Below are 26,794 nucleotides of genomic sequence, written 5' to 3' on the forward strand. Positions count from 1 at the left end.
GAGACAGAGGGGCAATTTTAATCTGTCACATTCAGCATCTTGGAAACTATGGGGCTTTCTGAGCAAGTAAGGGGCTCAGGTGAGTGGAGGGGAAGTGATGAGTAGCGAGCACGCTTGGCTTTTGGATGGTGGCAGGCACCACGTCCCCTCCTTTTGCTTGCGTTTTTCCACCACAGTTTCCTTCTGCCTCCATGACCTGCATTTTTTCCCTCTCTGTGCATAGGGGTTGGTGAAGCAGCACCGGAGCAGACCTTCACACATAGCACCTAAAACCTTTTCTGAAGAACTGAGGAACGAGACAAAGTCTGAAAAGAAAGAGCTGCTGCTGAGGACCAACTCGCTGTCTCATTCTGTGCCTGGTAGGAAAGAAAATGCTTTAAATACCGATATAGTCTGTTATCTCGCAGCCTTGTCAGAAGACATCATCGTGCTTGGCTGTGCTGGAAAAGGAATAGGGCCTAGATCCTAATCTCCTCCCTTGTTCAAAACCAACAAGGGCAAAGTGTTTTCTCAGCCCTCATGTCTGCAATTTTGTTTGGTGGAATATTCCTTTTACCACTTTGATTTAAGTTAAAGACCTGTTATATAAGCGTGAATCAAAAATGCAAGGGAATTTCTCAGGACTGGGTCCCAAATGTCCTAGTGTGAAAAGCAGAATGAATGCAAAATTAGCTTCAGTAGCATTCAGTTTGAAAGTGGGTCCCTAAGCAAGGAAGGATGCTGTGATGCAGACTGTCTGCCTATCAGTCCTCTGAGATATCCTTGAATCTACTGGGTGCATTCAAACCTGAAAGCGGGGCACAAGTCTGAAGGGTGATCAAATGCCTCTAGGCTGAAGGCTGGGTAAGGGAGGAAGTCTCACACGAGCGCCCTCGCGGACTGAAAGACTCTTGTTGGGCCCTGGTGCTACCTGGGCGAGGGCAAGAGATGGAGATTATCATATGTTCTGTAGCAAGCTTAAGGGACAAAAGCTGTTAATTAGAACAACAGGTTGTGTTCTCTGATGCACACAAGGGCTAGTCCCTCAATAATAAATCATTAAGGAGACTTTTGTGTGAAAAGTAGAGACTTGCACTGTAGGGCAAGGCCTGGGATGTTCTTGGTAAAAGAGCTAGTGTGTACACCTGCAAGCTGACATCAAGCACCCCTGTATTTTATTCACAGGGGCTCCGGTGGATAAGGAGGAAGCGAGTCAGGTCAAGAAAGCCAGTGCCGCCGTGGCAGCCCAGCCGTCCTGGATGGAGCTCGCCAAGAAGAAGGCGCAAGCGTGGAGCGATATGCCACAGATCATCAAGTAGCAGCGTCCTCTGTAACTGTCAGCTACTCAGTTTGGACTTCTGCACACCAGCTAATCCCAATGAAGAATCGCTGATGCAGGCGAAGGGTTTTCTTACACAGCTGTGGAGACAGCGTGCAATAGGTGCAGTCAGAAAGTTTACCTTACACTTCGTAGCAATCAGGATTGCCATGGCAACGCGTTACTTAAATTATGCTAAGGACATAGACTTGGCACAATAAAAATTCTGCTTTCTGTATTTCATGTGTTTTTTCCTTTTAATGATATTTGCATCAAAACAGTATCTTTGCTGAACTTTTGTTGTTGGTACAAGCTTCTATTTGTTAATTTTTTCCTCTCTTTATAAACTAGGCACTAACATCATGATTCTGTTAATTGCCTGACACTTTTCAGCAAGGTTGTTTGGACGAGAGAAGTGCTCACCAAGAGCCACTAGCAAGTACCCCACTAAAGCGTGTGGCGTGAGGCGAGTGCTTCTCTAGCTGGGTCAAGATACCTCAGCTTCTGGGTTTAGGTTACATTTTATGGGGCGCAAACATGCATGTTTATGCATGACCACGAGTAAATTCCTTAGCTTTTTCTGTGAGCAAACTCGGTTCCACAAGGTTGGCAAGATAAGGAAATGCAATGAGGAAACGGAAGGCAAATTGGCATCTCATTAATGCAGCTGCTGTTACTTTTCTCCAAAAATTTGTCTGGTCATTGCTGTTATTCCTGTGCGTGAGATCATCATTCTCATTTAGGAGCATAATACTAGTAGCAATAGACAATTTATGAATTCAGTTAAAAAAATAAGGACTGGAAAGCCAAACTGAAATGTTGGAAAACTGTGAATTTCACCCTTAGGGTGTCAACTGCAAACATCAGCCCCTACACAATCCTAGTTATTCTCCTTTTAAAAATAATCCCTGTACTTCACTACATTTATGTAATATTCTCATGCCGATGCGACTTGAGTCCAGGATCAGTCTGGGACTCCTACTTTTCTAGGCTCTTCACTTCTTCAGCACCACTGACAAGAGAAATAATTGCTGCTGATTGACCCAAATCACTATGGATTCTGGCCAAAATCACCTCTCAGTAAGGTACAAGATTGCAATTATAGAAGGCAGCATCAAACCCTGCTAGGGAATTGCTTTAAAACTAATGCCCCACTGCTAAGACAAACTCGTCACTGTGTGTGTGAAGCATTAGCTTAACACCAGCTTCCCCAGGGTTCTTCATGTGTACCGTTGTGATCTTGTTCCCATGTCGCATTAACATTCTTTTCCCCCCAAGGAAATGGTGACTGTAGGAAACGCAGGATTTACTAATGTAGAGAGTTGTGCTTTGGAAATCTTGTCTTCCGTGAGGAGGTGGGGGGGAAAACCTGGACCCCTCAGGAAGGACAATTATGTTTTGCCACAAGAAATGAAACAGGGCGCTGGAAGACGTGAACACCTGAGACTCTGATAATGGTTTTCAAACAGGTCATCTCCCGTCACAGGAAATCGAAGGAGGAAAAACGAGTTTTATAGAATTTTTACAAGGCTTTTGGAGAAAGTCTGTAGATCTGCGCTGGCTTCTGAAGGCAGCGCCTGCGCAGACGACGTCTGCTCCCCTCGTGGCCTCAGCTGCCGATGGCCGGCTCTCAGGCTGCCTCTTCCCAGCTGGTCTGGGTGTTTTGTTTTGTTTTGTTCTTAATTCAGATCTATAGGTTCTACGGTAGGAACAGGCATATTTTTGAGGCACAATAAAAATCATCCTTACTCCCCCTCTCTTCAAAAATAAATAATTCATTAGCATAAAGTGTCATTGAAAATATGCTATTATGAACTGTAGCAATTGAAAAAATGGTTTCTATATTAAAGGGATGCACTACATACATAAAAAAACCTTTTTGTATTCTTTTATAGTTATTGTCATTCCCCCCATCCCTGTCCCATGGAAAGAGCACCGTGTTTTCATGAAATGTGCTTGAGCTATGGCTGATGGGCTAGCCTCTTTCCTGAATTCTCTCAATTTTTAAAATTATCACAGTTGAATCGTGCCTGAATTTCTGGAATGCAGACGGCACAATTCTCTTGGCCCAACCCCTCTTTTTTATAGGCAGGTGCTCAGGAATTAAGAGAGGAGAAAGGTGGAGCAGCAGATCTTTGATCTGACCCACTAAGGGAGTTTTTCTTTTCTTACGGCACTACCTGGATCTCTCCATTTCCAGGCAGAGGAGGGTGCTGCCAGCTGCCAAGCAGAGCAGCTGCAGAGCCGGCGTCTCTTCCCTTGGTCAAATGGTTGGTTTCTGGCCATGGCAAGATGCAAATGCAAAAGACCGTCCTCTGCAGTGGGATGTGATTTATGTTTTACTTTTTATATCCCTGTCACAGCCTTTCTGCTCGGCTCATCTTTCCTAGGGATGTCATTGCACTCTCCCAGCTGAGAAGTACTATCACCAGCTCACGCTGATCTGTTTGCTCAGGCAGCTGAAATATATAGCGTAGGTAGAGAGCATCTAGTGCTGAAATAAAGTGCAAGAATTCTGTCTTTGTTCATGACTCATGTGCATAAGGTAACGGAGTTTGAAGTACAGTCAAGGAGCAACAGGAAAACAGGTCTGAAAGACAGAGCCGTTCTTCCCCCAGAAGAGCTGCGTGCTTCGTCGCTGCCTTCCCGCTTAATGAGCAAGGTGACATTTTGGAAGCAGTTGCCCTTCCCAGCAGCAAGGTGCTGCATGCAGCACAAAGGGCATTACGTGGTATATGCCTTTCGGTGCAAAAAAAGCCTAGATTTTGTGGTAAACACTTTACTATTTTGATTATTAGAACTAGCTACCTCCTAATGGTTAGTAGTTACGTGAAAGATGACAATGAAGTGATGTTTGATGTTGTATAGCAAAGAGCAATCATTTTTTTAGGCCAAAACATCCCTCTGGCCTTTACTTTGATATGGTGTCTTGCACTGTAATGCTTCTGACAGTAAGATGTTTACTAAATCTATTGCATTTTTTTCAAAGATGAAGAGGAATATAAAATCATGTTGTCAGTGAAAATATCCAAGAGCAGTTTAGCGAGCAGCTTGCTCTAATTTTGCAACGCCGTTAATACCCTCTTAGTCTAGAGAAGAATAATAAACTTGCCAAAATGTTTGCTTTGTATACATGAGGAGTAGCGCTCTTCTGAGGGCAACAAAGGTTTAATTACAGGATTCTGTGTTGCGGTGGGAAGATAACTCTGTGCTGCTGCAGAGCCAAAAGGAACTGCAGTCATGCAAACACCAGCCAAGGCTCAGTGTATCTCGTAAAACCCAAGGGTGAAATGCAACCCTGGCTGCACTGCTTCTGCACAGGACTCATTCCTGCAAGAGGAGGCACTTCAGCTTGAACCAGGCTTCAGTGTCAGGCTGTCCCTGCACCCACGAGTGAACTTCACCTTTGCTTGAGAGCCCCAAGAGTGCCCCAGCCATTCAGCAGTTCACAGGAACCAGTGTGGTCTGATGGCATGAGATCTGTTCATGCCTCATCACAAAATAAACACTATTATTTGATGAATTTTGCGGATTCTTACTCCCAGATAATCCCTGAATCCTGTCGCTCATTGAGGCTGGAGAGCAATGCGACATGTCGTCACCCCATCCATTCAGATCTTCTTCCTTACAGGTACTTTCCTGCCTCGGCTTCACCCATGCAGTCCAAGTCTCTATGTTCACTGGCTCTATACATGGCAGAAGATTCTCCTAGCTCACCTAAGGCAGCTTAAATAGAGGTAATGCCAGAAAATGTTGAACTAGCTCCTCTCTCCAGGATCCCAAATGTCTCAAGAACTGTTATGAATGCAGGCGTGTATTTTCATGAAGCAAAGTGATCCCGATAACCATTTTCCATCTCATACACCTTTGCATTCTGTACTTTCAGGGTTGATTTCTTTTTAACATCAAAACAGAATTTTATTCCTCATTTTGCAATATTCATTTAAGCTTTTGGTTTGTGAGGCTTTATCCTTTGTTCATGTGAAATAAAACAGTATGTGTGGCTGGTTAATCATCCCCTTGAATCATATTCTGTCCTCTTCAAAACTGCCAAGGCAGGTAAATGGTATTTGAGTGCTTCCTTAGTCTAGCAAGCAGTCCTCATTCCTCCTCAGATATGCTCTGATTTCTGAGGTTTAGATTTAATGTATATTACTTGTAAGTAAACTCTGCCTGCAACAGATCCCAACAAAAGGAAAAGCTGATATCGGACTGCCCAGAGACAAGGCCACATCATCAACCGGTGCAATGACCAACCCAAGAATTTCAACACTGTGTCATGAACTGGAAGTCACTGAGCTGGACATTCAAGTTTGGCCCATCTCGTAGTGTTTCCCAAAGAAACACCTCCCTCCTCACTTTCTTTTTCTTCCCTCTTTTCTTCCCTCTCTTTAATGAGACTATCAGTAAATCCTTCAAAAACATTGCCTGCATCGAAGAACCAACTGGAAAATGCAGAGGAAAATACCCAGTGTTATGAGGAGAACTCAGTTAGCAGCAGCTGTGGAAAACAAAAGCCACCTTTCTCAGCAGGAAGAACAGAAGTTCCCTAATAAGCTGTTGGCTCTTCCTCTTCGTGCTCAGCACAGTAGATGATAATTTTTATGGGCACGTTGCCTGCAAACAGAGTAGAAGAATCATGCCCTGAGCGTGTCCAGACATAAAATGCACTTCCCCAGGTTGGCCACTCCTTTAAAAACAGGTTGACGTTTTATACCACTTTGTGTTGTCTTGTGGTATTTGCCCTACGTTTACCAGAGTGACCATTCTTGGCTTTGTGAAGCCTTTCGGTTGCCACTACACTGGTGCCCTACAAGCTGTTCCCTACACTGGCAGTCCAAAACCCACCGCCCGCCCTCACCGACACTTGGGCTTTGGGTGCTTCAACGATGGATGCAGTAAACGAGGCTCCCAGCAGCAGCCTCGAGATGCGCCGGGTGAGCAGTGCCTGCGCGCGAGGAAAGCCGCGTGAGGCAGCGTGGCCCGAGGTGACGCTCGAGCACGAGGCACAAACTCGCGTTTAGCCGCAGGCTGCCGAGTGCTCTGTCTTTGCTGCCTCCTCTCCCTCCTCAGCGGTTTTCTGCCTGCTTTGCTGGTGAGCTGCCTGCACATCTTCAAAGTCAGGCTCAGCTACTGCGTCTCCTCCGTCGGAGGAGAGCAGGGCACCAAGCGCCTGGGGCAGTGGGTTGCAAGTCACTTTTGATGGCGGATCACGCTGTCAGCTGCTCTCCAGAGGGACACTGAGCTTTTGAACTCTCTTTTCACGCTACATTTTCCCTTTGGATGCCTCGATTAATGCAAGGATATAAGTTATCTTTTACACTGTGATCATGGACTGGAGATCAGGGTGGGCAGATTTGATTTTGACCTACTTCACCAAGGGAGGGTTTTGGCGCAGGAAAACAGCAGTGCTCCCCATCCCGGTTCATTTATGTCGGCCTACCTTTTGGTGTGGCGAAAAGCAGGGGGTGGTTGCCTGGAAAGGTAACCTCAAGCTGCTTCCCCATCCGTTTCTCTCTGTTGCACAGGTAGTTCCCAAATCTGCTTCCCCTGATCAGCTCCTGTTTGACACGACTGCTGGCTTGTGGCTACAAAGCTGTCTTGCTCAGACTGACGCTACAGCAAAGGGAGCTGGAGAGGTGGTTTCTTGGCTGCTTTTACGTGGGTTGATGGACAAAAAGGGCTTCTCTCAACTACAGGCATGTCTCGGGACCTGGCTCCAGACAGGTTTGAAACCTGGGTACGCTCTGATGAGGGTAGAAGGACACAAGGTTGATCTGCTGCATAACACCGCTGAAATACAACTGGAGTAGAAAGTTGAATCAAAAAGACCAGCCTGCCTAAATAAAATGACCTTCAAATAACCTTTATGCTTACCATTTATGCAGGCTAAAAAGTTCAACTCATGGAAACACTTGATTTTAGAGTGGGAAGTTTGCTTCCAGCACCCAAGACAAGCTTCCTCCTAAACTAGTCGCTGGTTACTCCTTTGAAAGCTACCAATTTCTGGTCCCGTGCAAAGGCCCCCGGGAGCTGCCCCTCGAGGAAATTAGGAAAATGTGGAGCTTCTGCACAGAAACTAATGTGGCCAAATCCGAATATTTTATTTGACAACCAGTGTCCTCCTCTCTCTCTGCAGCTGGTGAGTTTTACCTGAAGCCTGTAAGCCCTTGAGTACTGTCTCCCTGAGCTTGCCAAGATACAGCAGCTAAAGTCTTGTATATGTTTAATTCTTGTTTGCTCAGTTGCCTGTAGGAGTTTATGCTGGTATCTGCCATGTTCGGGGAGCTACATTAGAGCAGCATATTTTCATTACTAGAGCTAGCTGTAGTTACTTGTTTGCTTCTGACTAATGTATTTTATGCATTTTCCCTGTTGTTAATAAATGAAGTGGTGTTTAATTATTGAGATGTTTTGTGAAAATGTTTTTGAGCAGAAGACAAATTTTTATGTTCTGACTAAATAATTAAGCACTAGGCAAATGCGAACAACCCCAGCATTCTGATTGTGTGAAACAATACTTGGACCACGACCCCGTTTGCACACAGAATTAGTATTGCTGGGCTGTAATTAGCAGCAAAGTATTATCTCGATTTGAAAATATAAGCTGGTTTGGATAAACCGGAGAGCAGGGCACGGGTTAGGGGATGCGTATGACGCAGGGACATTTCCTTGGAGGACCATCTTCTCATGATCATTCCTGTGGTCCTGGGAGAGCAAGGCCAGGGCTGGGCTCACCCTCCTGCTGCTGGTGCCTGAAACAGGCTGCCCAGGGAGGAGGTGGAGTCACCATCCCTGGCAGTGTCCAAGAAACGTGTAGATGGGGCACTAGGGGACATGGCTTAGCAGGCAGGGTGGTGATGGGTTTACGATTGGACTTCATGATCGTGAAGGTCTGTTCCAACCATAACAACATCTCTATGATTCTGTTCTACCCTCTCCCAAATGCACTGCTGGAGATGAGGTGATCGCTTCCCGCGCTCACCCGCGCCCCAGGGGATGCTCTTTGCTGCGTCCTTGTGTTTTTTCCCCCCACTCAGCACTGGCACTTGGGGATGAAATCAGGTAGTTTTAAGGTTTAATTATCCATAGGCATGCTGGTCTCGGGATGAGTCGTCCCGAGGCCTGGCTTTGAACATGTTAGTGCACATAGGCTGTAATACTATAACCTAGGGTTAAGATGTAATTGCCCTAAAAAACAAAGGACTCTGTAATGTCAGCATCATAATTTGTTACAGCTTTGTTCCTCTCAGGATAGAAGTAACAGCGTGCGTGACACAAAACGTATCCGTGATACAGCTACTGTAGTTATCAAACTTGTCATCTCTGGCGCGTCCCCAGCTTCAGGAACAGTTTATTAATTGCACAGTGAGCACTGGCTGCCAGCAGAACTCACGGCTTTGACTGGTGTCTGCTCCCAAGCCCTGTCCCGGTTACTCTACCTGTGTGTTCGGTGGGTGGGATTTGCATTTGCCCACACGGGCGCACAGCATGTGGCATCACACAGGGAGCTGTCCTTCCAAAAAGCGACCTTCTCACTACAAAACACAGTATCAACACACTGCTCTTCAGCTGCTCCTTTGCATGCTGAGTGATTTTCACAGTATTGAGAGAAAACTGAACACCTCGTTTGCACGTGGAGATGGGAAGCTGGAATTCCTCCTGAAACTGTGGAGAAAGGAACACAACACTTCACTGAAAAATACATCTCCCGTGCCCTTTATAGGGGACGGACACAGAGCTGCTGGAGAGTTATTACTGTCATTTTTGTTGCTTGCTGGTGCTGCGGTAGTGCCTAGCTCGTCACTACTTACATGTTATTCTGTATCTACAGACATAAAGAGAGGGTTCCTGTTTGATTCAGGTTCTTTTGTCTTTCTCCTAAAACCTTGGTCTAAAAAGTCCTAAAAGGCAGGAAATAGCACTCATTCTTTTTAATGCTATGAAGGATACTCCTGTCCTGTCCATGTTTTCCTGTCCATATACCATTCTTTCGAAGCCACATGGATAACTACAGGTTTGCTCTTCCAGGACGAGATGGGATCCTAAACTGAAAGAAAGATAGTCTCCAATGAAAGAGATATCACTAAAGCTCTTAAGGGCAGGCAGAATGACTTAATACAATATATTGAATTCCTGTGGCGGTGGGGTAAAGAATGAGATCTCTTCCTTAGAGCAGAGAAAGAGCTCTGCTACTTTAAACGGAGCGCAGCTCTGATGGGTATTTTCAGTGCTCTGGAGCTCACATGTACCTTCTGCTCATCCTGCCCAAGCTATTTCGGCTACTCGGGATTTACATCAGGTTGCCTCTGGCCCTGCTGCAGAGCTGAGCGAAAGACACTGAGAGGTCCATGTTCAGGGTCACGTCCAGAACGAGCAGATTCCCGTGGAGAGGGGCAGGGCAGAGCTGTGAGCGCAGAGTGTGTCCACCACCAGCATGTCCAAGGAGAGGCAGCTCTGCCTACCCTTGGGAACAGCCCCTGTCTTGCAGCATGCCTGCTCTGCCATCCCCTGCTCTCATCTCCCATTAAGTGAAGGTGCAAGAAAGCAGATGCAGGAGCTTTCCATGCCCAGCTCCTCTGCCTGCAGAGCCGGTGGGGCAGCACAGCCTCGCAGGCTCCTGTTGCCCTTGTGAGCAGCACACAGGGCGCAGCGACTGCCCTATTGCAGCTCGGTCTGCATGGGGACATGCAGAGCCAAGCTTTGCTAGCAAGGGAGTTAAGAGTGGAGCTTTGTGGAGTGCGCATCCCTGGCAGTGTCCAAGAAATGTGTAGATGAGGTGCTTAGGGATGAGGTTAGCAGGCATGGTGGTGAAGGGCGTACGGTTGGACTCAATGGTCTTGAAGGTCTTTTCCAACCACCATGACTCCATGATTCCCAGAGCAGGCAGGGACAGGTGCTGGGCAGAGCAAGCGGCACATCCCCTTGGCCGCGGGGCGAGCGCCGGAAGGAGTTGGTGCCTCGCAGGCGGGTTCAGCAGCCGCTTGGCGGGTGGTTTTGGCTCCGGCAAAGCAGGCTGAGGCGCTGCCCGCACAGCCCTGCCTCGCTGCAGGGAGGACGCTGCAGAGGCAGAGCCAGGCCGGGCTCCACAAGGAGTGCGGCGAGGCCGAGCAAGCAGCGCGAGCGCAGCCAGCCCTGGCGAGGGGGCCCATGCCAGGAGCCCCCCGGAGCTGGCAGTTTTCTTCTGCGCTCTTTAGCAGGCAGAGGGCTAGAAGCTCTGTGGCTTCTGCAAATCTCCACAGTTTTAGGGAATACAATAGAGTCTTAGCTGGGCATGCTGTAAGTGCATACGTGGGCATCTGCAGTGGGCAGAGCTAGAAAATGTTTATAGATTGTAATAGAATCTACAGATTCTATTATGTTTACATCTATGTTTACAGATTCTAATAGAATCTATAGATTCTGTTTATATCTATGTTTATAGATTCTAATATTTCTGCATAAAGTTAAGAGTTACACAGGGGCCAGCACCCTCTCAGCACCTGAGCTATGTGTGTGGCAACATTGCAGATTTTGAGCAACCCTTTCAAACTACCTTATTTTCACCTTTGTAAGTTGATTTAGACTCTTTCCCAGTGCTGTCTGGAATTACATTTATTTTCACTAGAAAAAAAATATCAGTTTCCTACCACTTTCAGAAGCCTATACTCACTGAGGGCCTCATTCAGACCTCCTTTCACCCGCTGATTCCTTAATTCAGCAGATCAACCAGCCACATATGCCAGGATCAGTGAATGGGAACTTCCTCTCAGGGTGTTTTGCCTAGGATGATGTGCAATGCACTAAGCTCAGTCCTCAGTTTCCATGAACTGCACTACGATTACAAATTGGGACAGAGAATAGCATGATACTGGCACATGGCACAAGAGCTGGCAACAAGAACCCTTTATTCTTACCATGGTTTCCTTTTGCTTGAACTATCAGAAATGTCTTTTCAATAGAAAACACCTCTGATGGTTGTTAACGCAGGGATTGGACCTCCTTACTGTCAGCAATTGAAACAAAACAAGGGCCATGGCTTCCAGTTTTATGTTTACGTGACAGCAGGAACACATTTAAAAGTGTCTTATTTCAGAAGATGGATAATGCACAAGCCCATTGCCTGGATCACAGGGCAGAGGGATTTATGACTCACAATGTTACCCCAGTCACAAGTGAAACGGGGAGGCTGGTGCAGAGCAACAAGAGTTTGCAGATCAAGCTGTATCCCCACCTCCCCAGGAGACTTCTTGGACAAACTATTTCATCTCTGCCATCTTGGCTTTAAGTCCATTGGTAATTTGCCTACCGGAAAGGAATCCTCAAGTTTCCTCATGGCACCATCCCACCTGGCTTGCAAGTGAGACGCAGGTCTGTGGGGAGAAGCAGCATGACAGCATGTAACAAGATTATTTCATAATGCATTCCCAGAAAGGCCAGAATAAATGTTTGTTTAAATGTGGTAATTTCCCAGGTACTAAACATTTGTAGCTACAGTGAAATTAATGCAATTTTCTACATGCTTTTTTTGTTGTTGAGTATCAGCGCTGTAATAGGTAACACCCAGGCCACACATTAATACATAACTGCACAACTAGCAGCTTCATGGATAAAAAGTTTACAGCATTACAAAAAAAACCTGTTTTTGCAAAATAGTTCTGTTGCTGAAGTACCCATTTGTTTTGGTTTATGTCTATAAAAACAAGATCTGAATTTGAATGAGCATCAAGCTTGCCTGAGATACAGGCATCAGTTTATCTACTCATCCCGAGGGGATTTTAAAGCCTCCCTTCCCTTTCCCATCAGCTCTGCTCATCTCCTGTTCCAGTGCTAGGTTTGCTCAGTTAAACTAGGTGAGTATCAGGCTGCGAATGCATCCTCTGAGACAGGCAGCAGTTGTCAGTCAGCAGATGGACAATTCAGATCGCCGTTTTTCACTGTGCAACCGTCAAGACTTCCACTGCCCACTGTCAAGGTCCTCAACCTTTTTTTTTTCTTTTTTTTTTCCCCTTGCATCTTCCTTAACATTTAGTAAAACCAGAGGGTTAGCACTGTGAAATGACAAGAATGATACTTTCACTCTTCCAAAAGAGCCAACAGGAGGGTTTAGATTTAAAAAAAAAACAAAAAACAAAAAACAAAAAACTCCAAATTCAATGAGCGGTGACAGTCTTGCAGCTTTGTAACAGCAGAGCGACCAGGTGTGCCAGGAGTCACTGCGACACACATGACAGCATCACAGTGTCTTTCACCATTCTCTCTTAATTCTGATATTTAGGTAATGCCCTGGTGCAAAAAATAAGAATAGATACAAAACAAAGCAAAAATCACAGCATGAAATATTCCCCATGCCAAAACACAACCATACACCACAGTTAGACACTGCTGGTACAGAACAACACGCTCCTTAGGCTTCTTTTCATGAGGAACATTTTAGGGTTTAAGCTTCACAATTTTAGAACAGCTTCTTCTGAAGTCCTTCCACGTTGCCTGTTACAGCATTCACACCTTAACAGTTGCATTTAAACATGAAGCATTGGGAATTAAGTCTCTCCAACTAAATTTCTGCTTGATACTCCCATGGACTCAGGGCGAAAGAACATGCAGCCTGTGGAGATCGGCTGGCACTCAGAGCTGGCCAGGCCCGAAGGAGGGCTGCCATCCCCACAAGTAAGGGAGCAACATTTCAGTGTGTCAGCTGAACTGTCCCCGCTCCTCAGGCAAGTACACATTTTCCCTTCTCCGTGCAATTTTTCTACACATGCAACAGTGGAACCTGCCATGAGACACTTGATTCTTGTTGAAGATGGGCAAGGGTAATGGATTTTTTTCTATCCTGAACTTTGTTTTCCTTCCCATGAAATTAATTTCAGGGCAAGAAGCCAGAGAAACTGAGAAATTCACAAACAATGAAGTGGTATTTCTCTGGGTAAGTTAATAGTTAATAGGATACTGTCAAGGTCCACTTGACAAACATTCCTAATGCAAATTTTTAATCACTGAAAGAAACAGGAAGGATAAGACAGTCATCTCGAAATAACTGCCATTAAATTCATCTCAGCACATTCACTTGAGTAATCTCTCCCGACAAAAACACTTTCAGGTAAAAATATGGTTTTTTTCCCCCCCCAACACAAAAAAATCAAAACAAACAAAAAACCACATCCCTAAGCAACACTAATTTATTGAAGGCAAACAACAACAGCTCTGCTGCTCTTAGCTTCTTGGGACTTTACAGAAGTTCTGTAGAAGATGAATGCATGCATATCTGCGTACACCCATTGTACTTGTTTTTTAAAACAAACAAAACACTTCGCAAAAAGCAGATCTGAAGCACATGCACAATAAATTCTCCCCATTTATTTAACAAAAAAATATGTAGAACAAATTTGATGTCAAGAATTTGCAAATCCTGAGCCCATTTTCATGTGTTCAGTGCGAGTTGCCACAATCTCTTCTTCTCAAGCTTGCAAAATCACCAAGGGTTGCCTGGCAGTTGTCTGAACATGCAAGAATATTATAAAATGTTTTTGTTAAAGAATAAAAAATATTATAGAAACTTTCTAAATGTCACCATTTAAACATAAAGACTTGACAACTGATTATAAAGTTCTGGTGGGGAACTACCATACCATAGCCAAGGTAAGAACCTTAACTGAGAGCAAAAATTTCTGCAACACTTTGTCCAAATCACACAGAAGATAGGGAAGAAAAGGTGGGAGAGGACTGAACAGGGCTGATCAATCAGCACAGGAAGAACATGGTTTTCATGAGAGCATCTCACCCTAACCTGGAGATGCTGCTTAACCTCATCGGGAGCTGGCAGAGCCTGAAAACACTGCCCCAGTCCAGGGCACCTGAGCTAGTGAATGAGACTTCCTGAGCACAACACACACCATGGCAACAAGAACACTCTTCCCACATCCAGATGAGGCAGTGGCGAAGACCAAGCATTTGACTGTTGTGAAGCAACAGGCCAACTCAAGCTGTTTGCCCTGGGAGACATGAGCACCCACAGGGGTGCTTCATGAGCCCCACATGCGCATAAGCGCCTGCTGTATGCTTCACGCAGCAGGAAGCCATGGGCCGAGCTCAACTTCCCCTCAAGAGCACGAAGCGCCCTTTCACTCTCCATCAGTGCCCCAGGCCAAGAGCAGCTACCACCATGTCCTCCTCAGGAGTGAAGCACCCTAAGCAGGTGCCAGGCTGCTAAGCCTTTCCGGGGCTGCCTCCTTCAGGGGGAAGAACCGCAAACAGCGGCCTCACAAGCACAGGCAGGCTTAACAAAATAAAAGAGAACTTAAAAACGAAAGTGCGCACCGCACCCACAGCACCCAACGACCGCAACGACTGAAAGAGGCCTCGCGAGATTGAGCCCTTTTATAGCCATGTCCGGCGAGAGCGACGCGCGGCTCCGCCAATGAGCGCCGCAGCGCGGCGCGGCGCCCCCGCTCCCATTGGCCGCCGGCGGGGGGAGGGGCGGGGCTCGCGCCGCTCCGCGGAGCCGGGCGCGGGGGGCGGTCGCGCGTCGCTGACGAGGGTGGCGGGGAGCGGGAGTTGCCACAGTTGCTCTCGCTGCTGCCGCCGCCGCCCGCGGCTCCCCCTGCCGGAGCGCAGCGCAGCGCGCAGGTGAGTTGGGCAGCGGCGCTGCCAGCGTCCTGCTTCCCGCGGCGCTCGCCGAGCCCTCGGCTGCGGACTCGCAGCCAAGGCGACGCTCTCTCCTTGTGTCACCCTTCCTCCCCCGACTTTTCGGGACCGCACGCCGGGGTGGCCGCGGTGGGGAGGGAGGCGCGGGGCCGTCCCGCTTCCCCGCGCTGCCTTCAACACCCAGCCGCACCTGCGTGGCGTGTCGCGGAGGGTCGCGACTCGTCGCAGGACTTGCTGCCGCCCCCAGGGTGCCCGCGGCCCGCGGCGGGGCGCGCTGCAGGGCGCCGCGGGTGCGGAGCGGCGCCGAGATGCTCGCCCTCCCTCCGTTCCTCCTGCCCGGCCCAGCCGGGGCGCTGGCACAGCGCTGCCCCTTCCCTCCCTCGCCCTTCCCCTCTTGCTGCGCTGCGCGCCCCGAGGGGGGTTATTTTTATTTTAGCAGAGTTTGCAGCTTTCCATTCCCTTTTCCTCTCCCCCCGCCCCGCCGCCCCCACCTTCGCCCCGCTTCCCAAAATCTCCTTCCAGGCGCCGCGCAGGTTCCCAGCGGCGGCGGTGGCGGCGAGACGGGCAGCGCAGATGGCCGGCTCGAGACGCGCCGCGTCTCCGTGTCCCCCCCTCCGCCACGGCGGGGCTCGGCTGCGCGCAGTGGCAGCGCGGCGGTTGGGGCGCGTAACGGCCGCTAACGGTCGGCGGCGGCGCGCGCCGCGCGGATGGGGGGATCTGCTCTCGTCTGAGCGGTGCTTTGTACGTGTCGCAGGAGTGTCTGGGGACACACAGAAACTTCGTAGTTTATTTAAGGCGTGATTCAGTAGGGTGCTGCCTGCGAGATGTCAAGTGCCGTGGCCGTCGGCACCTAGCGCGGCCGTTCCTGGTGGCAGCGGCGAGGCTGAAGCCGTATCTGTGCTGGGAATTTTCACAGGCTTCGTGTATCTAGTTATGCTCTGCTATAACATAGACTTAAAGTGGATTACCCCTCGGCTAAATTAGCCTAGTTTGTGGTGTAAATTATTGAGCAAATCTAAAGTGACCACCTGGGGGTTAAATAATTTATGTGCATCTGCATGTGAGTTTGTGCTGGCTTAGCTAGATCAATTTTTAGAAGCTGAAATGCTTCTAGTACGTGTTGAAATGCTTCTAGTACCAGTATGGCCTTGATGTATGCAGTCTGATGTAGTGAAATACCTGAATAATCATCTAAGTGCTGTTAAACTGTAGCTTTGCTGTTGATGCCTCTGTTAAGAGGAGTAGGTGAAGGGTGCAGAACCAGAAGACTCCTGGCATTGCATAAAATGTACAGAGAATAAGGATAAAAGCATAACCAGCCCACTCAAAACCATGATAATTTTTAATTTGATACAGTTTTGTGCATGCTTGCTTGTAGTTTAGTCATTCTACTACTGGTTTCTTCCTCTTGCTTTTTTTCTCTCTCTCTCTCTTTTTTCTTTTTTTTTTTTCTTTCCCTACAGGTGGTGTTTTTCTGTAGCTTTAGATAGCTGCAGTGAGAAGCCCTGATAACAACTTCTAGATTTTATGGCAGCAAATGTAAAAATGACGCACAGATTTTCTGGCAAGGCAGGAAGTTCACTTTTCTTGCATTATCAGATGGCATTTTTACTTTCTTGGCTGCCCTGCCTGGCTGCATGTTGGACCAGCTGTATGTTTCCCCTGCTGGTATAATCCACCTGGCTTGTATCCTGCTCCTTTGTGTACACTTGAGTTGCTCTGGAGGGATGCGACTGCCGCTAGAGTAAATAGCAGTTAAGGCAGGCTAGAGCTGAGACATCCCTGCTTCAGAGCAGCTGCTAAACTATCAGTGTCACTGGCATTGTCAGTGTCCTAGTCGCTTATTCCAGTAGTCGGGAATGACCTGAGCTGTTTATGCAGCCAGGCTATATGAAGCTTTGGAGCCTTGAGATTCCTTTCTATCCTTGCTATTAAAGTGCATCCAGACTTTTGTCTTCTGACCTAATTACTGTTGTCTACCCCTCTAACTTTTATGGTGTCCAGCTCCTATTCAAAGTGTTTGTGCCTGCTGATATTTCCTGGCATGCTGTGCTTTCTGTGTAAGTTTTCTTTATATCTCTCAGCTGTCTTTATCTTTCGTTGTACTGAATTCAGATTTCCCATTTCGTAAAGCCTTGCACAGTTCTTTCTGCTCCTGCTCATTATTTTGTTTCTTGCTGAATTTCACTGTCTACTTTGTCCACTTCCCACATACACGCATTTATCCTGTACCTCATATGTTCTAGGTGATTCCCAAGTTAATGTTTGAAGTCCAAGTCCTGTGCATAAAATTCCTCAAAGCCCAAAGCTCATTACTAGCACTGTACATGAAGTATGTAAGTAAATCATCATAGTCAGAAGGTAACCCCTTCTTGCAGCCTGGAAGTTGTAAGCAAAATTTGAACACAAAAAAAAATATGGTTCTATAACTTTGTTGATGTCTGCTTTTCTGTTGTGAACCACACTTGTTGTTCATCCTGACTTGTTTCTAGATTCTTTGGTAAAGGTGTACTGTAGTAGCTCAAATTTGACCTGAATATCTTGGTAACAACGTAGTAAAATAAATATATTTCTGCTGTTGTTGTAAATATGCCCAGGGGAAAGATTGACTATTTGTAATGGGAAAATTCTTCGGGAATTTTCCTGAAAATAAAGGCAGTTTATTTCACGAAAAGAAAGGCAAGTCTTTCTTTATTGGTGGGTTGCATACCTGTGTCAGAGGGAACTCGTCATAGGGAAAACAGGCAGCACCCTGAAAGAATGTCAGCTGGTTTGGTTCTTTAAAAGCAGGGCATGGGTTAATTTACTCCCCTATTCTCTTTGTCATCCTTGGTTAGGATAATGGGTTTGGATGCTGACTGCATTGGAACAGTTGGGGATTTCCTAGTTAGGAAATGGAACCTCCATTTGGGACAAACTGGAGCTGTAGGATAACCTTGTACTGTGCCCTTGTTCACGTGTGGTGGGAGGCGGGAGTGATATGGTCATAGTAGGATATTTTCATGCTTTTTGTGCATCGCTGCCAGCTGTTACAGATTGAAGAATGTCTGCATGTGTGACTGTAATCTGTGCTTTAGCTGAAGTTATCTAGGAATTTAGCCAGTTAAATTGGCTGTGGATGGGTCAAATACTTTTTGTACTGAGCAAAGAAAGATAAATGATGTAGATTTAAACATGGTGTTTAAAATGCTAGTCTCTCGATTTACAGTGGGTAGTTCCAGCACTGCACTTGCACTAGGCCTCACTGATTTCTGAGGGATTTTGCCAAAGTGAGGACTTAAAATGGGCCTCCAGTTGTTCGCTTCCTGAAAGTCTTCTCGTATCTGCCAGTGTGGCAACCGATTTTGCCTCGAGGTTATGGTAGAATTGTAATATAGGCCATCTGTGTGTTTGTCCTTTATCAACCAAATACATGTGAAATGCAGTTCTTCCAGATGCAGGCGGTTCTAGAGGAAAAGGACAAACTAATATAACAAGTGCTATTCCCTGAGCTGAGACCAAGGCAGTGTGTGCAGGCCATAGTAATGAGTGTGTAGTAGCATTTCTTTGCTCTATTTTGGTATGTGAGGATCTCAAGTAAATATTGTTTTGTCTTAAACTTTTAACATTTCTGTTTTCTTTAAACAGGACCAGAAGAATACAGAGAAGTTAACTTACCAAAAGTGATTAAAAAAAAAAAAAAAAAAGGCTGAGCAAAAGCTGAGTTAGGAATGGATTGATTTATGAGAAGTTTGATATGTGAGAGCTACGGTTTGTGTTGCTGTGGGCCAGCTGCTGCTGCTGGTGGACTTCAGCTGACTTCATTACAGCAACCCCAGCAGTTCCTCATCGCTAGCAGAAAGTCAACAAGTGTGATGCTGAAATGAGATGAGGCTCCGAAATGGAACTGTGGCCACCGTGTTAGTATTCATCACTACTTTCCTCAGCTTGTCCTGGTATACTGCATGGCAAAATGGGAAAGGTAAGGAAAAAAGGCTATGAAAACAAACTGTGGCTTTGTTTTCAAAAGCCCCAAGCAAGTGTTTGTCACAGGAATAAATGGTACAGCATATTTGTTGTTGCTGTGTGTTAGTAATCTGTAAGCATCTCTGAAGTATCTCTGAAGCAGAGATAGCCAACATACAATTGCCTTAGTGAGGAAATACCCACTAGTGCATTTTGAAAACTAACTGAAGGGAATATTTTTGTTTAAAAATTCTCTGAAGAGTATCAAATCCTGCTGTTTGACTTTGGGTTTGGTTCATACTGAATAGCTCTTTTATCTAGTTTATGGCTTTTGAAGAAACAGACTTTTCTGGGTGTTTTGTTTTTCTTCCTATAACATATGGCCAATGAACTAGGCTGGAGACTTGTTTTTGATGCTGCTTCCTATCTTCCCTAATGATTTGGTAAAGGCAAATGGCCAGTAGACATCGTTGAATGATATTTTTCTTGCTGTCTTTGAATGAAATGTACAATGTTTCTTGTTGGAGTATGATTTAAGGAATGCTGTAACATGAACAAGTTGACCAAGTAATAGGAAATATAATGAGTGATCTTATGAAATAATTGTTATACATGACATTTCTTCATTATTTCCTTTTTATATATGTTTGTTAATCATATTGCACTCCCGATGAACCTTGGAAAATCCTGGTTTTCTGATGGTCAGAACTGTTTATGGTGAATGAGATGTTTTGGGCTTGTCCTTCAGGAAAACAAACAAACTTGTTCAGTAATGGTTTCTAGAAGTAGGATATTTGTTTTATGAAGACTAATCTCTTGAAAATAATAGGCTATGTCCATCAAAGATAAAGTAATTTTAAAATCAGTTCTGTTTTAAATGAGGTCGTTGCATGGTTTGTTCTGCTGAGAACCTTGTCTTCAGCTGTGCTTTGGGTCCAATATGGATAGCGGGCTGCGAGTTTCCAGGAATACCGTCTGTTGTAGCACAACCAGCTTGCAGCCGTTTTTGTAAGTGTAAAAGAAGAATGACAAAGATCCTTTGGGAAGAAGCAGATGAGTTCTGTGGCATATTGACTATTTTTTTCACTGGGCATTTGTAGGAGAAGCAGATGCTGTGTGGTCTGATCTTTGCTGTAACAGTTGGTCAGTAGGCTAGGCGAATGCACAAATCGGTACAAAGAGAAGGTTCTTGAGGTTGTGGTAAGGTACGATGGTAATTTGCAACGGGAAGGTAAAAGTGCCAAAGACTGACAATAAAGGTTTTATTGTCTTTTTTCTTTTTTAAAAAATTTTGGTTAATATCATACACATTCTGTAATTAAACTTCCTGTTACTGATTCTCTTCTCACTTTAAAAAAAGGTCACTGTTGAGACAGTACAGGTCTATATGTTACTTGGCAACAGTCAGTGCATATTTAGGTTTCGGTTGGTCAGACAAGTCTGGCTTTGGTACTTTTTTTTTCTCCATCTGACTGTTCAGAATAAATACTTCCTTTATGGTAGTGTAAAAGTTAGGCTTTTTATCTTTCCCCAGGTCTTCCTGTTGAACGGTAAGATGGTAATTTGTGAAGTAAAAGTCAGTGTAACAAGATGTCAGCAATTTGTTAAGTAATCATGAATTGCAGTTATGTAACTATGATCTATAAGCAATTTAATCTTCAGGTGTTCCTTCAAGTAAAAATTATACTTATAAAAGTGTTTAATTTCATTTCACTTTTTTTGACGTAGACAATCTGTGTGAATTAATAAGAAACTAAGTCTAAGACTAACGTAGTTTTGAGCTGTTTTCAGTACCACATTTTAAACTGGAGACGCTTCCACGCCAATGTGAAAAGCTTTGGAATATCTATATGGGTGTGTGTATATATGTATGCACTTTAAGAATTCATTTTTTTAAGCTTGAAATAATTTTATGTTTATTTAATAAGCCGTATGGGATGATCTTTTCTTTCATTACTCTTTCATTTCACATTGACTCAGTTATAAGCAAATAAGGCAGTTGTTTCTACTCATGAGATGCTCTGAGGTTTTACTACTTTTTTTTTTTTTTTAAAATACATTTGTGTGGTATGTGCTGGACTCCTGTAGGCATTTGTTGGTCTAGGATAGAAAAATATATCTACATTTAAAAAGTGCTAAAAAGGAAATACTATTAGAATTTTAAAAACAAAAAGCAACCCTACAAATTTATAGTTTCTAAGTGGTAACCAAGCAAATTTTGCTTTTTAAAAACAGAAGCACAGGGCCTTACTCCAACAACCTTAAACCATTCTTCGGACGATTCATTTTAACTGAAGAACTAAGAAACCGCTGCATAAAGACCTTGGATGACTGTCATTTAAAAAGCAGAACCATTTGCACAATAGTGATAAGTCTGGATTGATGTGCTATGGTACTTCTGCAGATCTTATCTTTCTGTAATAAATATATGTGGTCCTTGTCTGTGAACATACTTGTACAAAGTAGTGTTCAGGCATCTTAAGCTGGTACAGACTTTGATACTAATTTAAGGAACAAAATTTATCTCTGGAAACCAGTGCTCTACAGACTGTAAGGATATGATGAAAAGTTGTTAGGAGTTGAAGTAAATACTACCTTTGCTAGGAAGAACATGACTCTAGGTTAGTCTGGTGGCCAGGTTATATAAATAGCAATGAACTGTCCTGTGAAAGGTTATTTGGATGAAATGGCCAATTAAATGTTTTTGTGTTTAAAGTTAACTGTGTTCCGAGAAGGTCGACTGAATAAGTTCTTACCTCTGAAGGGTATCTTCAAAATTAGGACAAGATATTTGTCACTTCCTGGACCCCATGTGGTCTGTAGAAATGCTGGAGCAGTAAGAAAGTAGTATAAACCCTGAATATACCTGAGAAAAACACCCTTCTGTGAAAAGGATTTGTAAGGCTGCTTGTCTGCTTTTTTGGTGTTAAAAATAGGCTTGGATGTGGTTAATTGATAAATGAAATACAGAATTTGGAAATCTAGTCTTATCAAAATGGAGATTACTTGGGAGCATTAAAAAAGCACTTTTAAAGAATCTGCGTTGAGGAGTGCCATTCATTTGTTACTTCATATTGACAGATTTTTAGTACAACTTAAAAGGTCCTTGAATACCTCCTAGGACTACTCTCTTCTACAAATAACAATTTTATGCTTAACATCATCTATTGTGACCAGATCATGCTTTCCAGTACTGTTTACCTATGCAGGGTTGCAGGATTTCAACACCTAATTTTTGAGCTACTGAATTATAGTCTTCTTTATCCTAAAGGTATACTGCTCTTAAGAAGATCCAGCTAGTACAAGATATTTCTCTGTACCTATTATACTCCAAAATTTCATCAAAGATGTGATGTTCTGTACAGATGCTCTGTCTTGATGCTTTGTCTTTAATGCAACTAGTAGTCTGAGCTTGAATACATAGTGATCCAGAAGAATTCTGCTGGAGAATCTGCAGGATTCAGCTAAATTAGTGCTGATGACATAGAGGGAACTTTCTCAGCAAATATATATCTACTTTATCACTTGCTTCCCACATGGAAATTCTACCCTGACCCTATTGTCTTTAGTAAAAACTCAGGTTTTTGTTCAAAGCATGCTTGCTTATGCTTGTTGAAAGACAGTAATTGACAGTGCCTTATGCATGGCACTTGTCTGCTGGAAGTAATAAGAACTTGTACAGAATATGTATCCAGAAAATCTGAGGCAACTCATCCCTTCAGGGCTGTCTAAATGATGTGGTTCCCCAAGCAGTCCGGAACTGCCATCATTTTTCCATGCAGAAGAGCCTTTTCTCACATGCAGCTCATGAGATAGTTAGGCAGCTTTCTAGGCTTGCTGAATATTCACTCATGCTTAGGCAATGAGTGGGAGCTACTTTAGTAGCAACCATTGTAGTAAATTTTGGAGTTACTGTTGTCTTCTTGCTATTAATGATTTCATTTTCTCTCCTCTGGAGAGGTTACTAAATGGCCTGATCTGTATAATAAAACTGCTGTGTCTTTCCTCTTCTATTTTCATGAAATTAGAATAACTTTACTGTGATGCTCAGCTGTGGTAATTGTAAGTGCTGAATGATAATTCAAACTTTAACTTAAGTATGGGGGCATCAGTTACGTGAAATTTTGCAGTGAGAACCAGAAATATTCCTTCTTGGAGGAGAAAAGCTCTACAGAACCATAGAGGAAATGGGATAGAGAGGAGAGGAAATAATTATTTTTTTTGGCAATGACTATGCTTATTTTTCTTTAAAAATAGAATAGAAATCTGAGAGATGCATCTAAATGCTTTGCAGCCATAACTCATTGTAATTCATACTTTGATCCTAGAAGAAGTTATTGGAGTAAATGCTGGTTAAAGTCTTCTGGCTGCCCGCTCTCTTGTCAGTGTTTTGTGCCGGTTTCACAATGATGTGCATTAAGACTAATCGGCCAAAAAATATTAAATGGGCAGTGGATGGGGAAGCGTGGAGCTGGAGTAAAGGAAAAGGAAGGAATGGAACGGTAAATTAGAAAGTATGTATAACAGTTCATGTCAATTTGTTTAATGTGAACAAAGTCTATTTCTTTTGCATAGAGAGGAAGTGTTGGTTTCCTTTAGAAATGCTGTTGCAGATCTTCTAAGAGCTGATTTGAAAGGAAATAGTTTCCTTTTTCTTTTTAACACTAGCATTACTGAAGTTTTAGTCTAACATACACTTCAAGTTTGTTTTTTGAAGTTAATAAGTTTGCTTATGTCTTATTAATATTGGAAATATTAATTGAGTTTCATGATGGCCAGTCAGCAATGTACCTTTGACATGGTATCGTGAGTCCCTTGCAGTCAATGAAAGTGCAGAGGAATCAAGTGGAAGAAACAAATGCATCAGCTGCTCAGGCAGGCAGACCACAGCTATCATAGCACTTGTGTAGCACTGCCCCAACCCTTTGTCCTGTATTTCAGTAAGGGGCTAGCTAGATTAGCACAACTTTTTGTGAGTGTCTAAAACTTGCTTGCTCCTACAGTATATAAAGTGTTAGCCACACTATATACTAACAGTTTGAGATGCTGTTTTTGATTGTGGGCCAGCCCTCAGAGTTGTGGAAAGCTGCTGCTTCTGCTCTATGTGAGTTCTTTTAATAGCTGTTTAGCATGAGTCTTTTATGCTTGCCTGACTTCTCCAAAACAGTCTGTTGTCCTCGTGCAGATGATATCGCATGAGTAATTTAGCTTAGCAAGACAGTTGCCTCTGACATAGCTGCTCACACCGAAACAACTTAGCAGCAAAACCTAAGCCATTTGTCCTGAATTGTAAGCCAGCATTTATCTTCTTTCTTTACCTAACACTCCCTTTCTGGAGTAGTTACCAATAGATATACCCTTACATTTTTAACAGTGTGCAAGAGTAGCTCTTCTGTGATCTATTCTGGGTTTTCTGCTTTCTACCACCCAGATTTACTGGTGAAAGCAGCAAGTGCACATTAAATTTCAAGTTGCACCTTGCTTGTAAGAGCAGTAGTGTTTGGCTGAAAGGCTGACATTTACAAATGTTTTCTGCAAATCTGAGGCAGTCAAGAATGGAGATGAATGGAGGATTGGGACAAACTCTGCAGAAGTCAAGTGGACAAGATGCTTCTAATGAAGAGTTTGGTGACATGCTGGAGTATGGTGTTGGAAGGGTTGGGGAATTTGCTCTATAGGAATGTTTAAAAGCAGATTAAAGCAGCAAAGAGAAGTCAGTCACCAATGCCGTGCCTGGTACCAACAGAGACCTGGGCTAACACAGAAAAAGTGAGCTGTACTGTTGTTTTTTTTTGTTTGTTTGTTTTTTTTGTTTGTTTGTTTGTTTTTAGTAAATTTGACACCAGGAAAATCAAAGGTGGGGAAGAGCTACAGCTGAGGTAGATTATATAACTTTGAAGCCAGAATGTCGAAGCTAGTTTTGAGCATGAGGCTGGACTAGATGACTTCTGCACATCTTTTCTAACCCAAGTTATGCTCCGTATTCTTGCCCTGGCCAGGTTTGTCACTTCTTATGGTGAGAGTGACATGTCAGTGCTTTTCATTAGTGACTAATATTCACATTTGAGGAAGATAATTCAGGAGTTGTCCCTTATTATGGTGACCGCTTGGTCTCTTGTATTTTAGCAGCTTAACATATTATTGTTAATGTTCACAGACCTTTCTATGCATAGAAGCCATGAAAATATAATTAGCATAATTTTCAGAAAGTTGCTTGTTTTTAAGTGTCATTTCCTCCCACCTCCTTTCAGAGTAGTATCTCATTCATCAAACCGAATTCTCCCTGTGTAGTCTGAATTTTATTTGCTGTATGGATAACAAAAAAAAGCTTTTTTTTTTTTTTTTACACATAATCCCTTCAATGAGAATTCTGAAAGTTGTTCCTTTTTAGGGCAAAACTTTGGTAAGAGTACAGTGTAGTTTTGCTTGTTTATAATGCACTGTTTTTTCATTTTCCATAAAATGGCAGAAAGTGCTTAGGAGGTGGTTCCTTGCTCACAGTGCAAGGCTTTCTTCCAGCCTTCCTTGTCTAAAAAGTGATTATTCTAGAAAGTCTTCTAGTGCTGTGCTTCCAGCTCTTTTTTTGGGATGTCTCCTTGGCTTTCACATAGCTTTCTGTTATTTTCTGCTGATACTGCCTACAAAAGTGGTATCTGTCCATCACACAACAGGAAACCCTCTTTTTGCATGTGATTGTTACTTAGTTTTAATATTTTATTGTCACTTAACTTTTTTTTTTTTCTCCTCACTTGTCTCACTTAAATATTGCTATCGTGGCACCACAGAGAAAGGCTGAACTAGATCTTTTTTTCCGTTGCAAGCTATGAGTAAAGTAATTTGTAAATAAACAGTCCTCCTATTTAGTTGTGCAGCCCCTAGAGGCAAACTGTAGGGGTACTGGAGAGAGATTTGATTGTAACAAATCTGATGGGCTCAGATGATGACTTATGAGGTGGTTGTTAATTTTCAGCCATGCAGGTGCAGGACTAAACTTTGATTCTGAATTGTTTGCAAAGTGGACAGATTGGAAAGAGTCTGTACTTGGAAGCTGAGCTTGTTCAGCACACAGTCACTGAAGCACAAATCAGCAAGGAACACATCTACCCACTGGCATATGCAGAATCAATAATCAAACTTACATGGCACTTCAATTTGTTTCCAAAATTTTTGGAGGATCTGGAAGTTTCAGCTCCTAATATAATGTTAGTAATCGTGAGGTTGTAGCACATTTTCTGACCACTGTTATCTCTTGCTAAGCTGAATTTTCTCCTAATGTACTGGAGTGTTAAACATGGGAACATTTGACCAAGCCTCTGCTGTTAACTAATTTTATTTTAATTTAGGAAAGCAATTTTTTTCTTTTTGTAATTGCTGCTTTGTATGAAGCTTTTATTGGCTTCAGAAGGGAAGGCAAAGAATGGTTCAACTTCCAGAACAGAGTTATTGACAATTCTGTACTAGAAGTAAATCACATTAGAGTTTTCAGGAGCTTTTTCAGGCTGTCAAAACTGAATGGTTGCTTTTTCATTCTGAGTCACGCTTTTTGTTTCCCTGTGAGCCACTCCTGTGCCACATTGATCTGTTGCTGAGTTAATACAACTGAGAACATGCAGCATTTCAACTCTCAAAATCTGAACCCTGAATATTCAAACATTATGTGAACCTAAAGTAGTTCTTGAAGATGGGTTGGAGGCACTATACTTCTGGTTTTGCCCGAACATAATGTCTTTCTCTTCATGGAAATCTGGTCAGGGCAGAAATTCCTCAGATGCAGAGTCTGAGTTAACCCTACATGGATGGTGCTGCACAGACACTTTCTTGCTGCCTAGATGACCAGAACCCCCAGTTTTGGTCACATGGGGTATTTAGGCCTTCATGGTGGCAATTTTGGGAAGCTTTATATAAGTGTGTATTTAAGTAACTAGT

General features: G+C 43.9%; 2 protein-coding genes across 2 annotated transcripts in view; both read left to right on the forward strand.

Moving 5' to 3' along the window:
* Positions 1-1,298, forward strand: part of CRACDL (CRACD like) — a 54,301-nt gene extending 53,003 nt beyond the window's left edge. The window contains exons 10-11 of the mRNA XM_088522213.1: positions 224-391; positions 1,182-1,298. Coding sequence (XP_088378339.1) covers positions 224-391; positions 1,182-1,298 — 285 coding nt within the window. The remainder of the gene's footprint in view (positions 1-223; positions 392-1,181) is intronic.
* A 17,303-nt stretch (positions 1,299-18,601) lies between these two features.
* MGAT4A (alpha-1,3-mannosyl-glycoprotein 4-beta-N-acetylglucosaminyltransferase A) overlaps positions 18,602-26,794 on the forward strand; it is a 59,677-nt gene continuing 51,484 nt past the window's right edge. Inside the window, exon 1 of the mRNA XM_010217824.2 lies at positions 18,602-18,884. Within this exon, the coding sequence (XP_010216126.2) occupies positions 18,791-18,884 (94 nt within the window). The 5' untranslated portion in view covers positions 18,602-18,790. The remainder of the gene's footprint in view (positions 18,885-26,794) is intronic.

This window comes from Tinamus guttatus, unplaced genomic scaffold (assembly GCF_059628265.1).
Source record: "Tinamus guttatus ecotype Peru unplaced genomic scaffold, ASM5962826v1 Tinamus_guttatus_pri_ptg000002l, whole genome shotgun sequence".
NCBI classification, from domain to species: Eukaryota; Metazoa; Chordata; class Aves; order Tinamiformes; family Tinamidae; genus Tinamus; species Tinamus guttatus.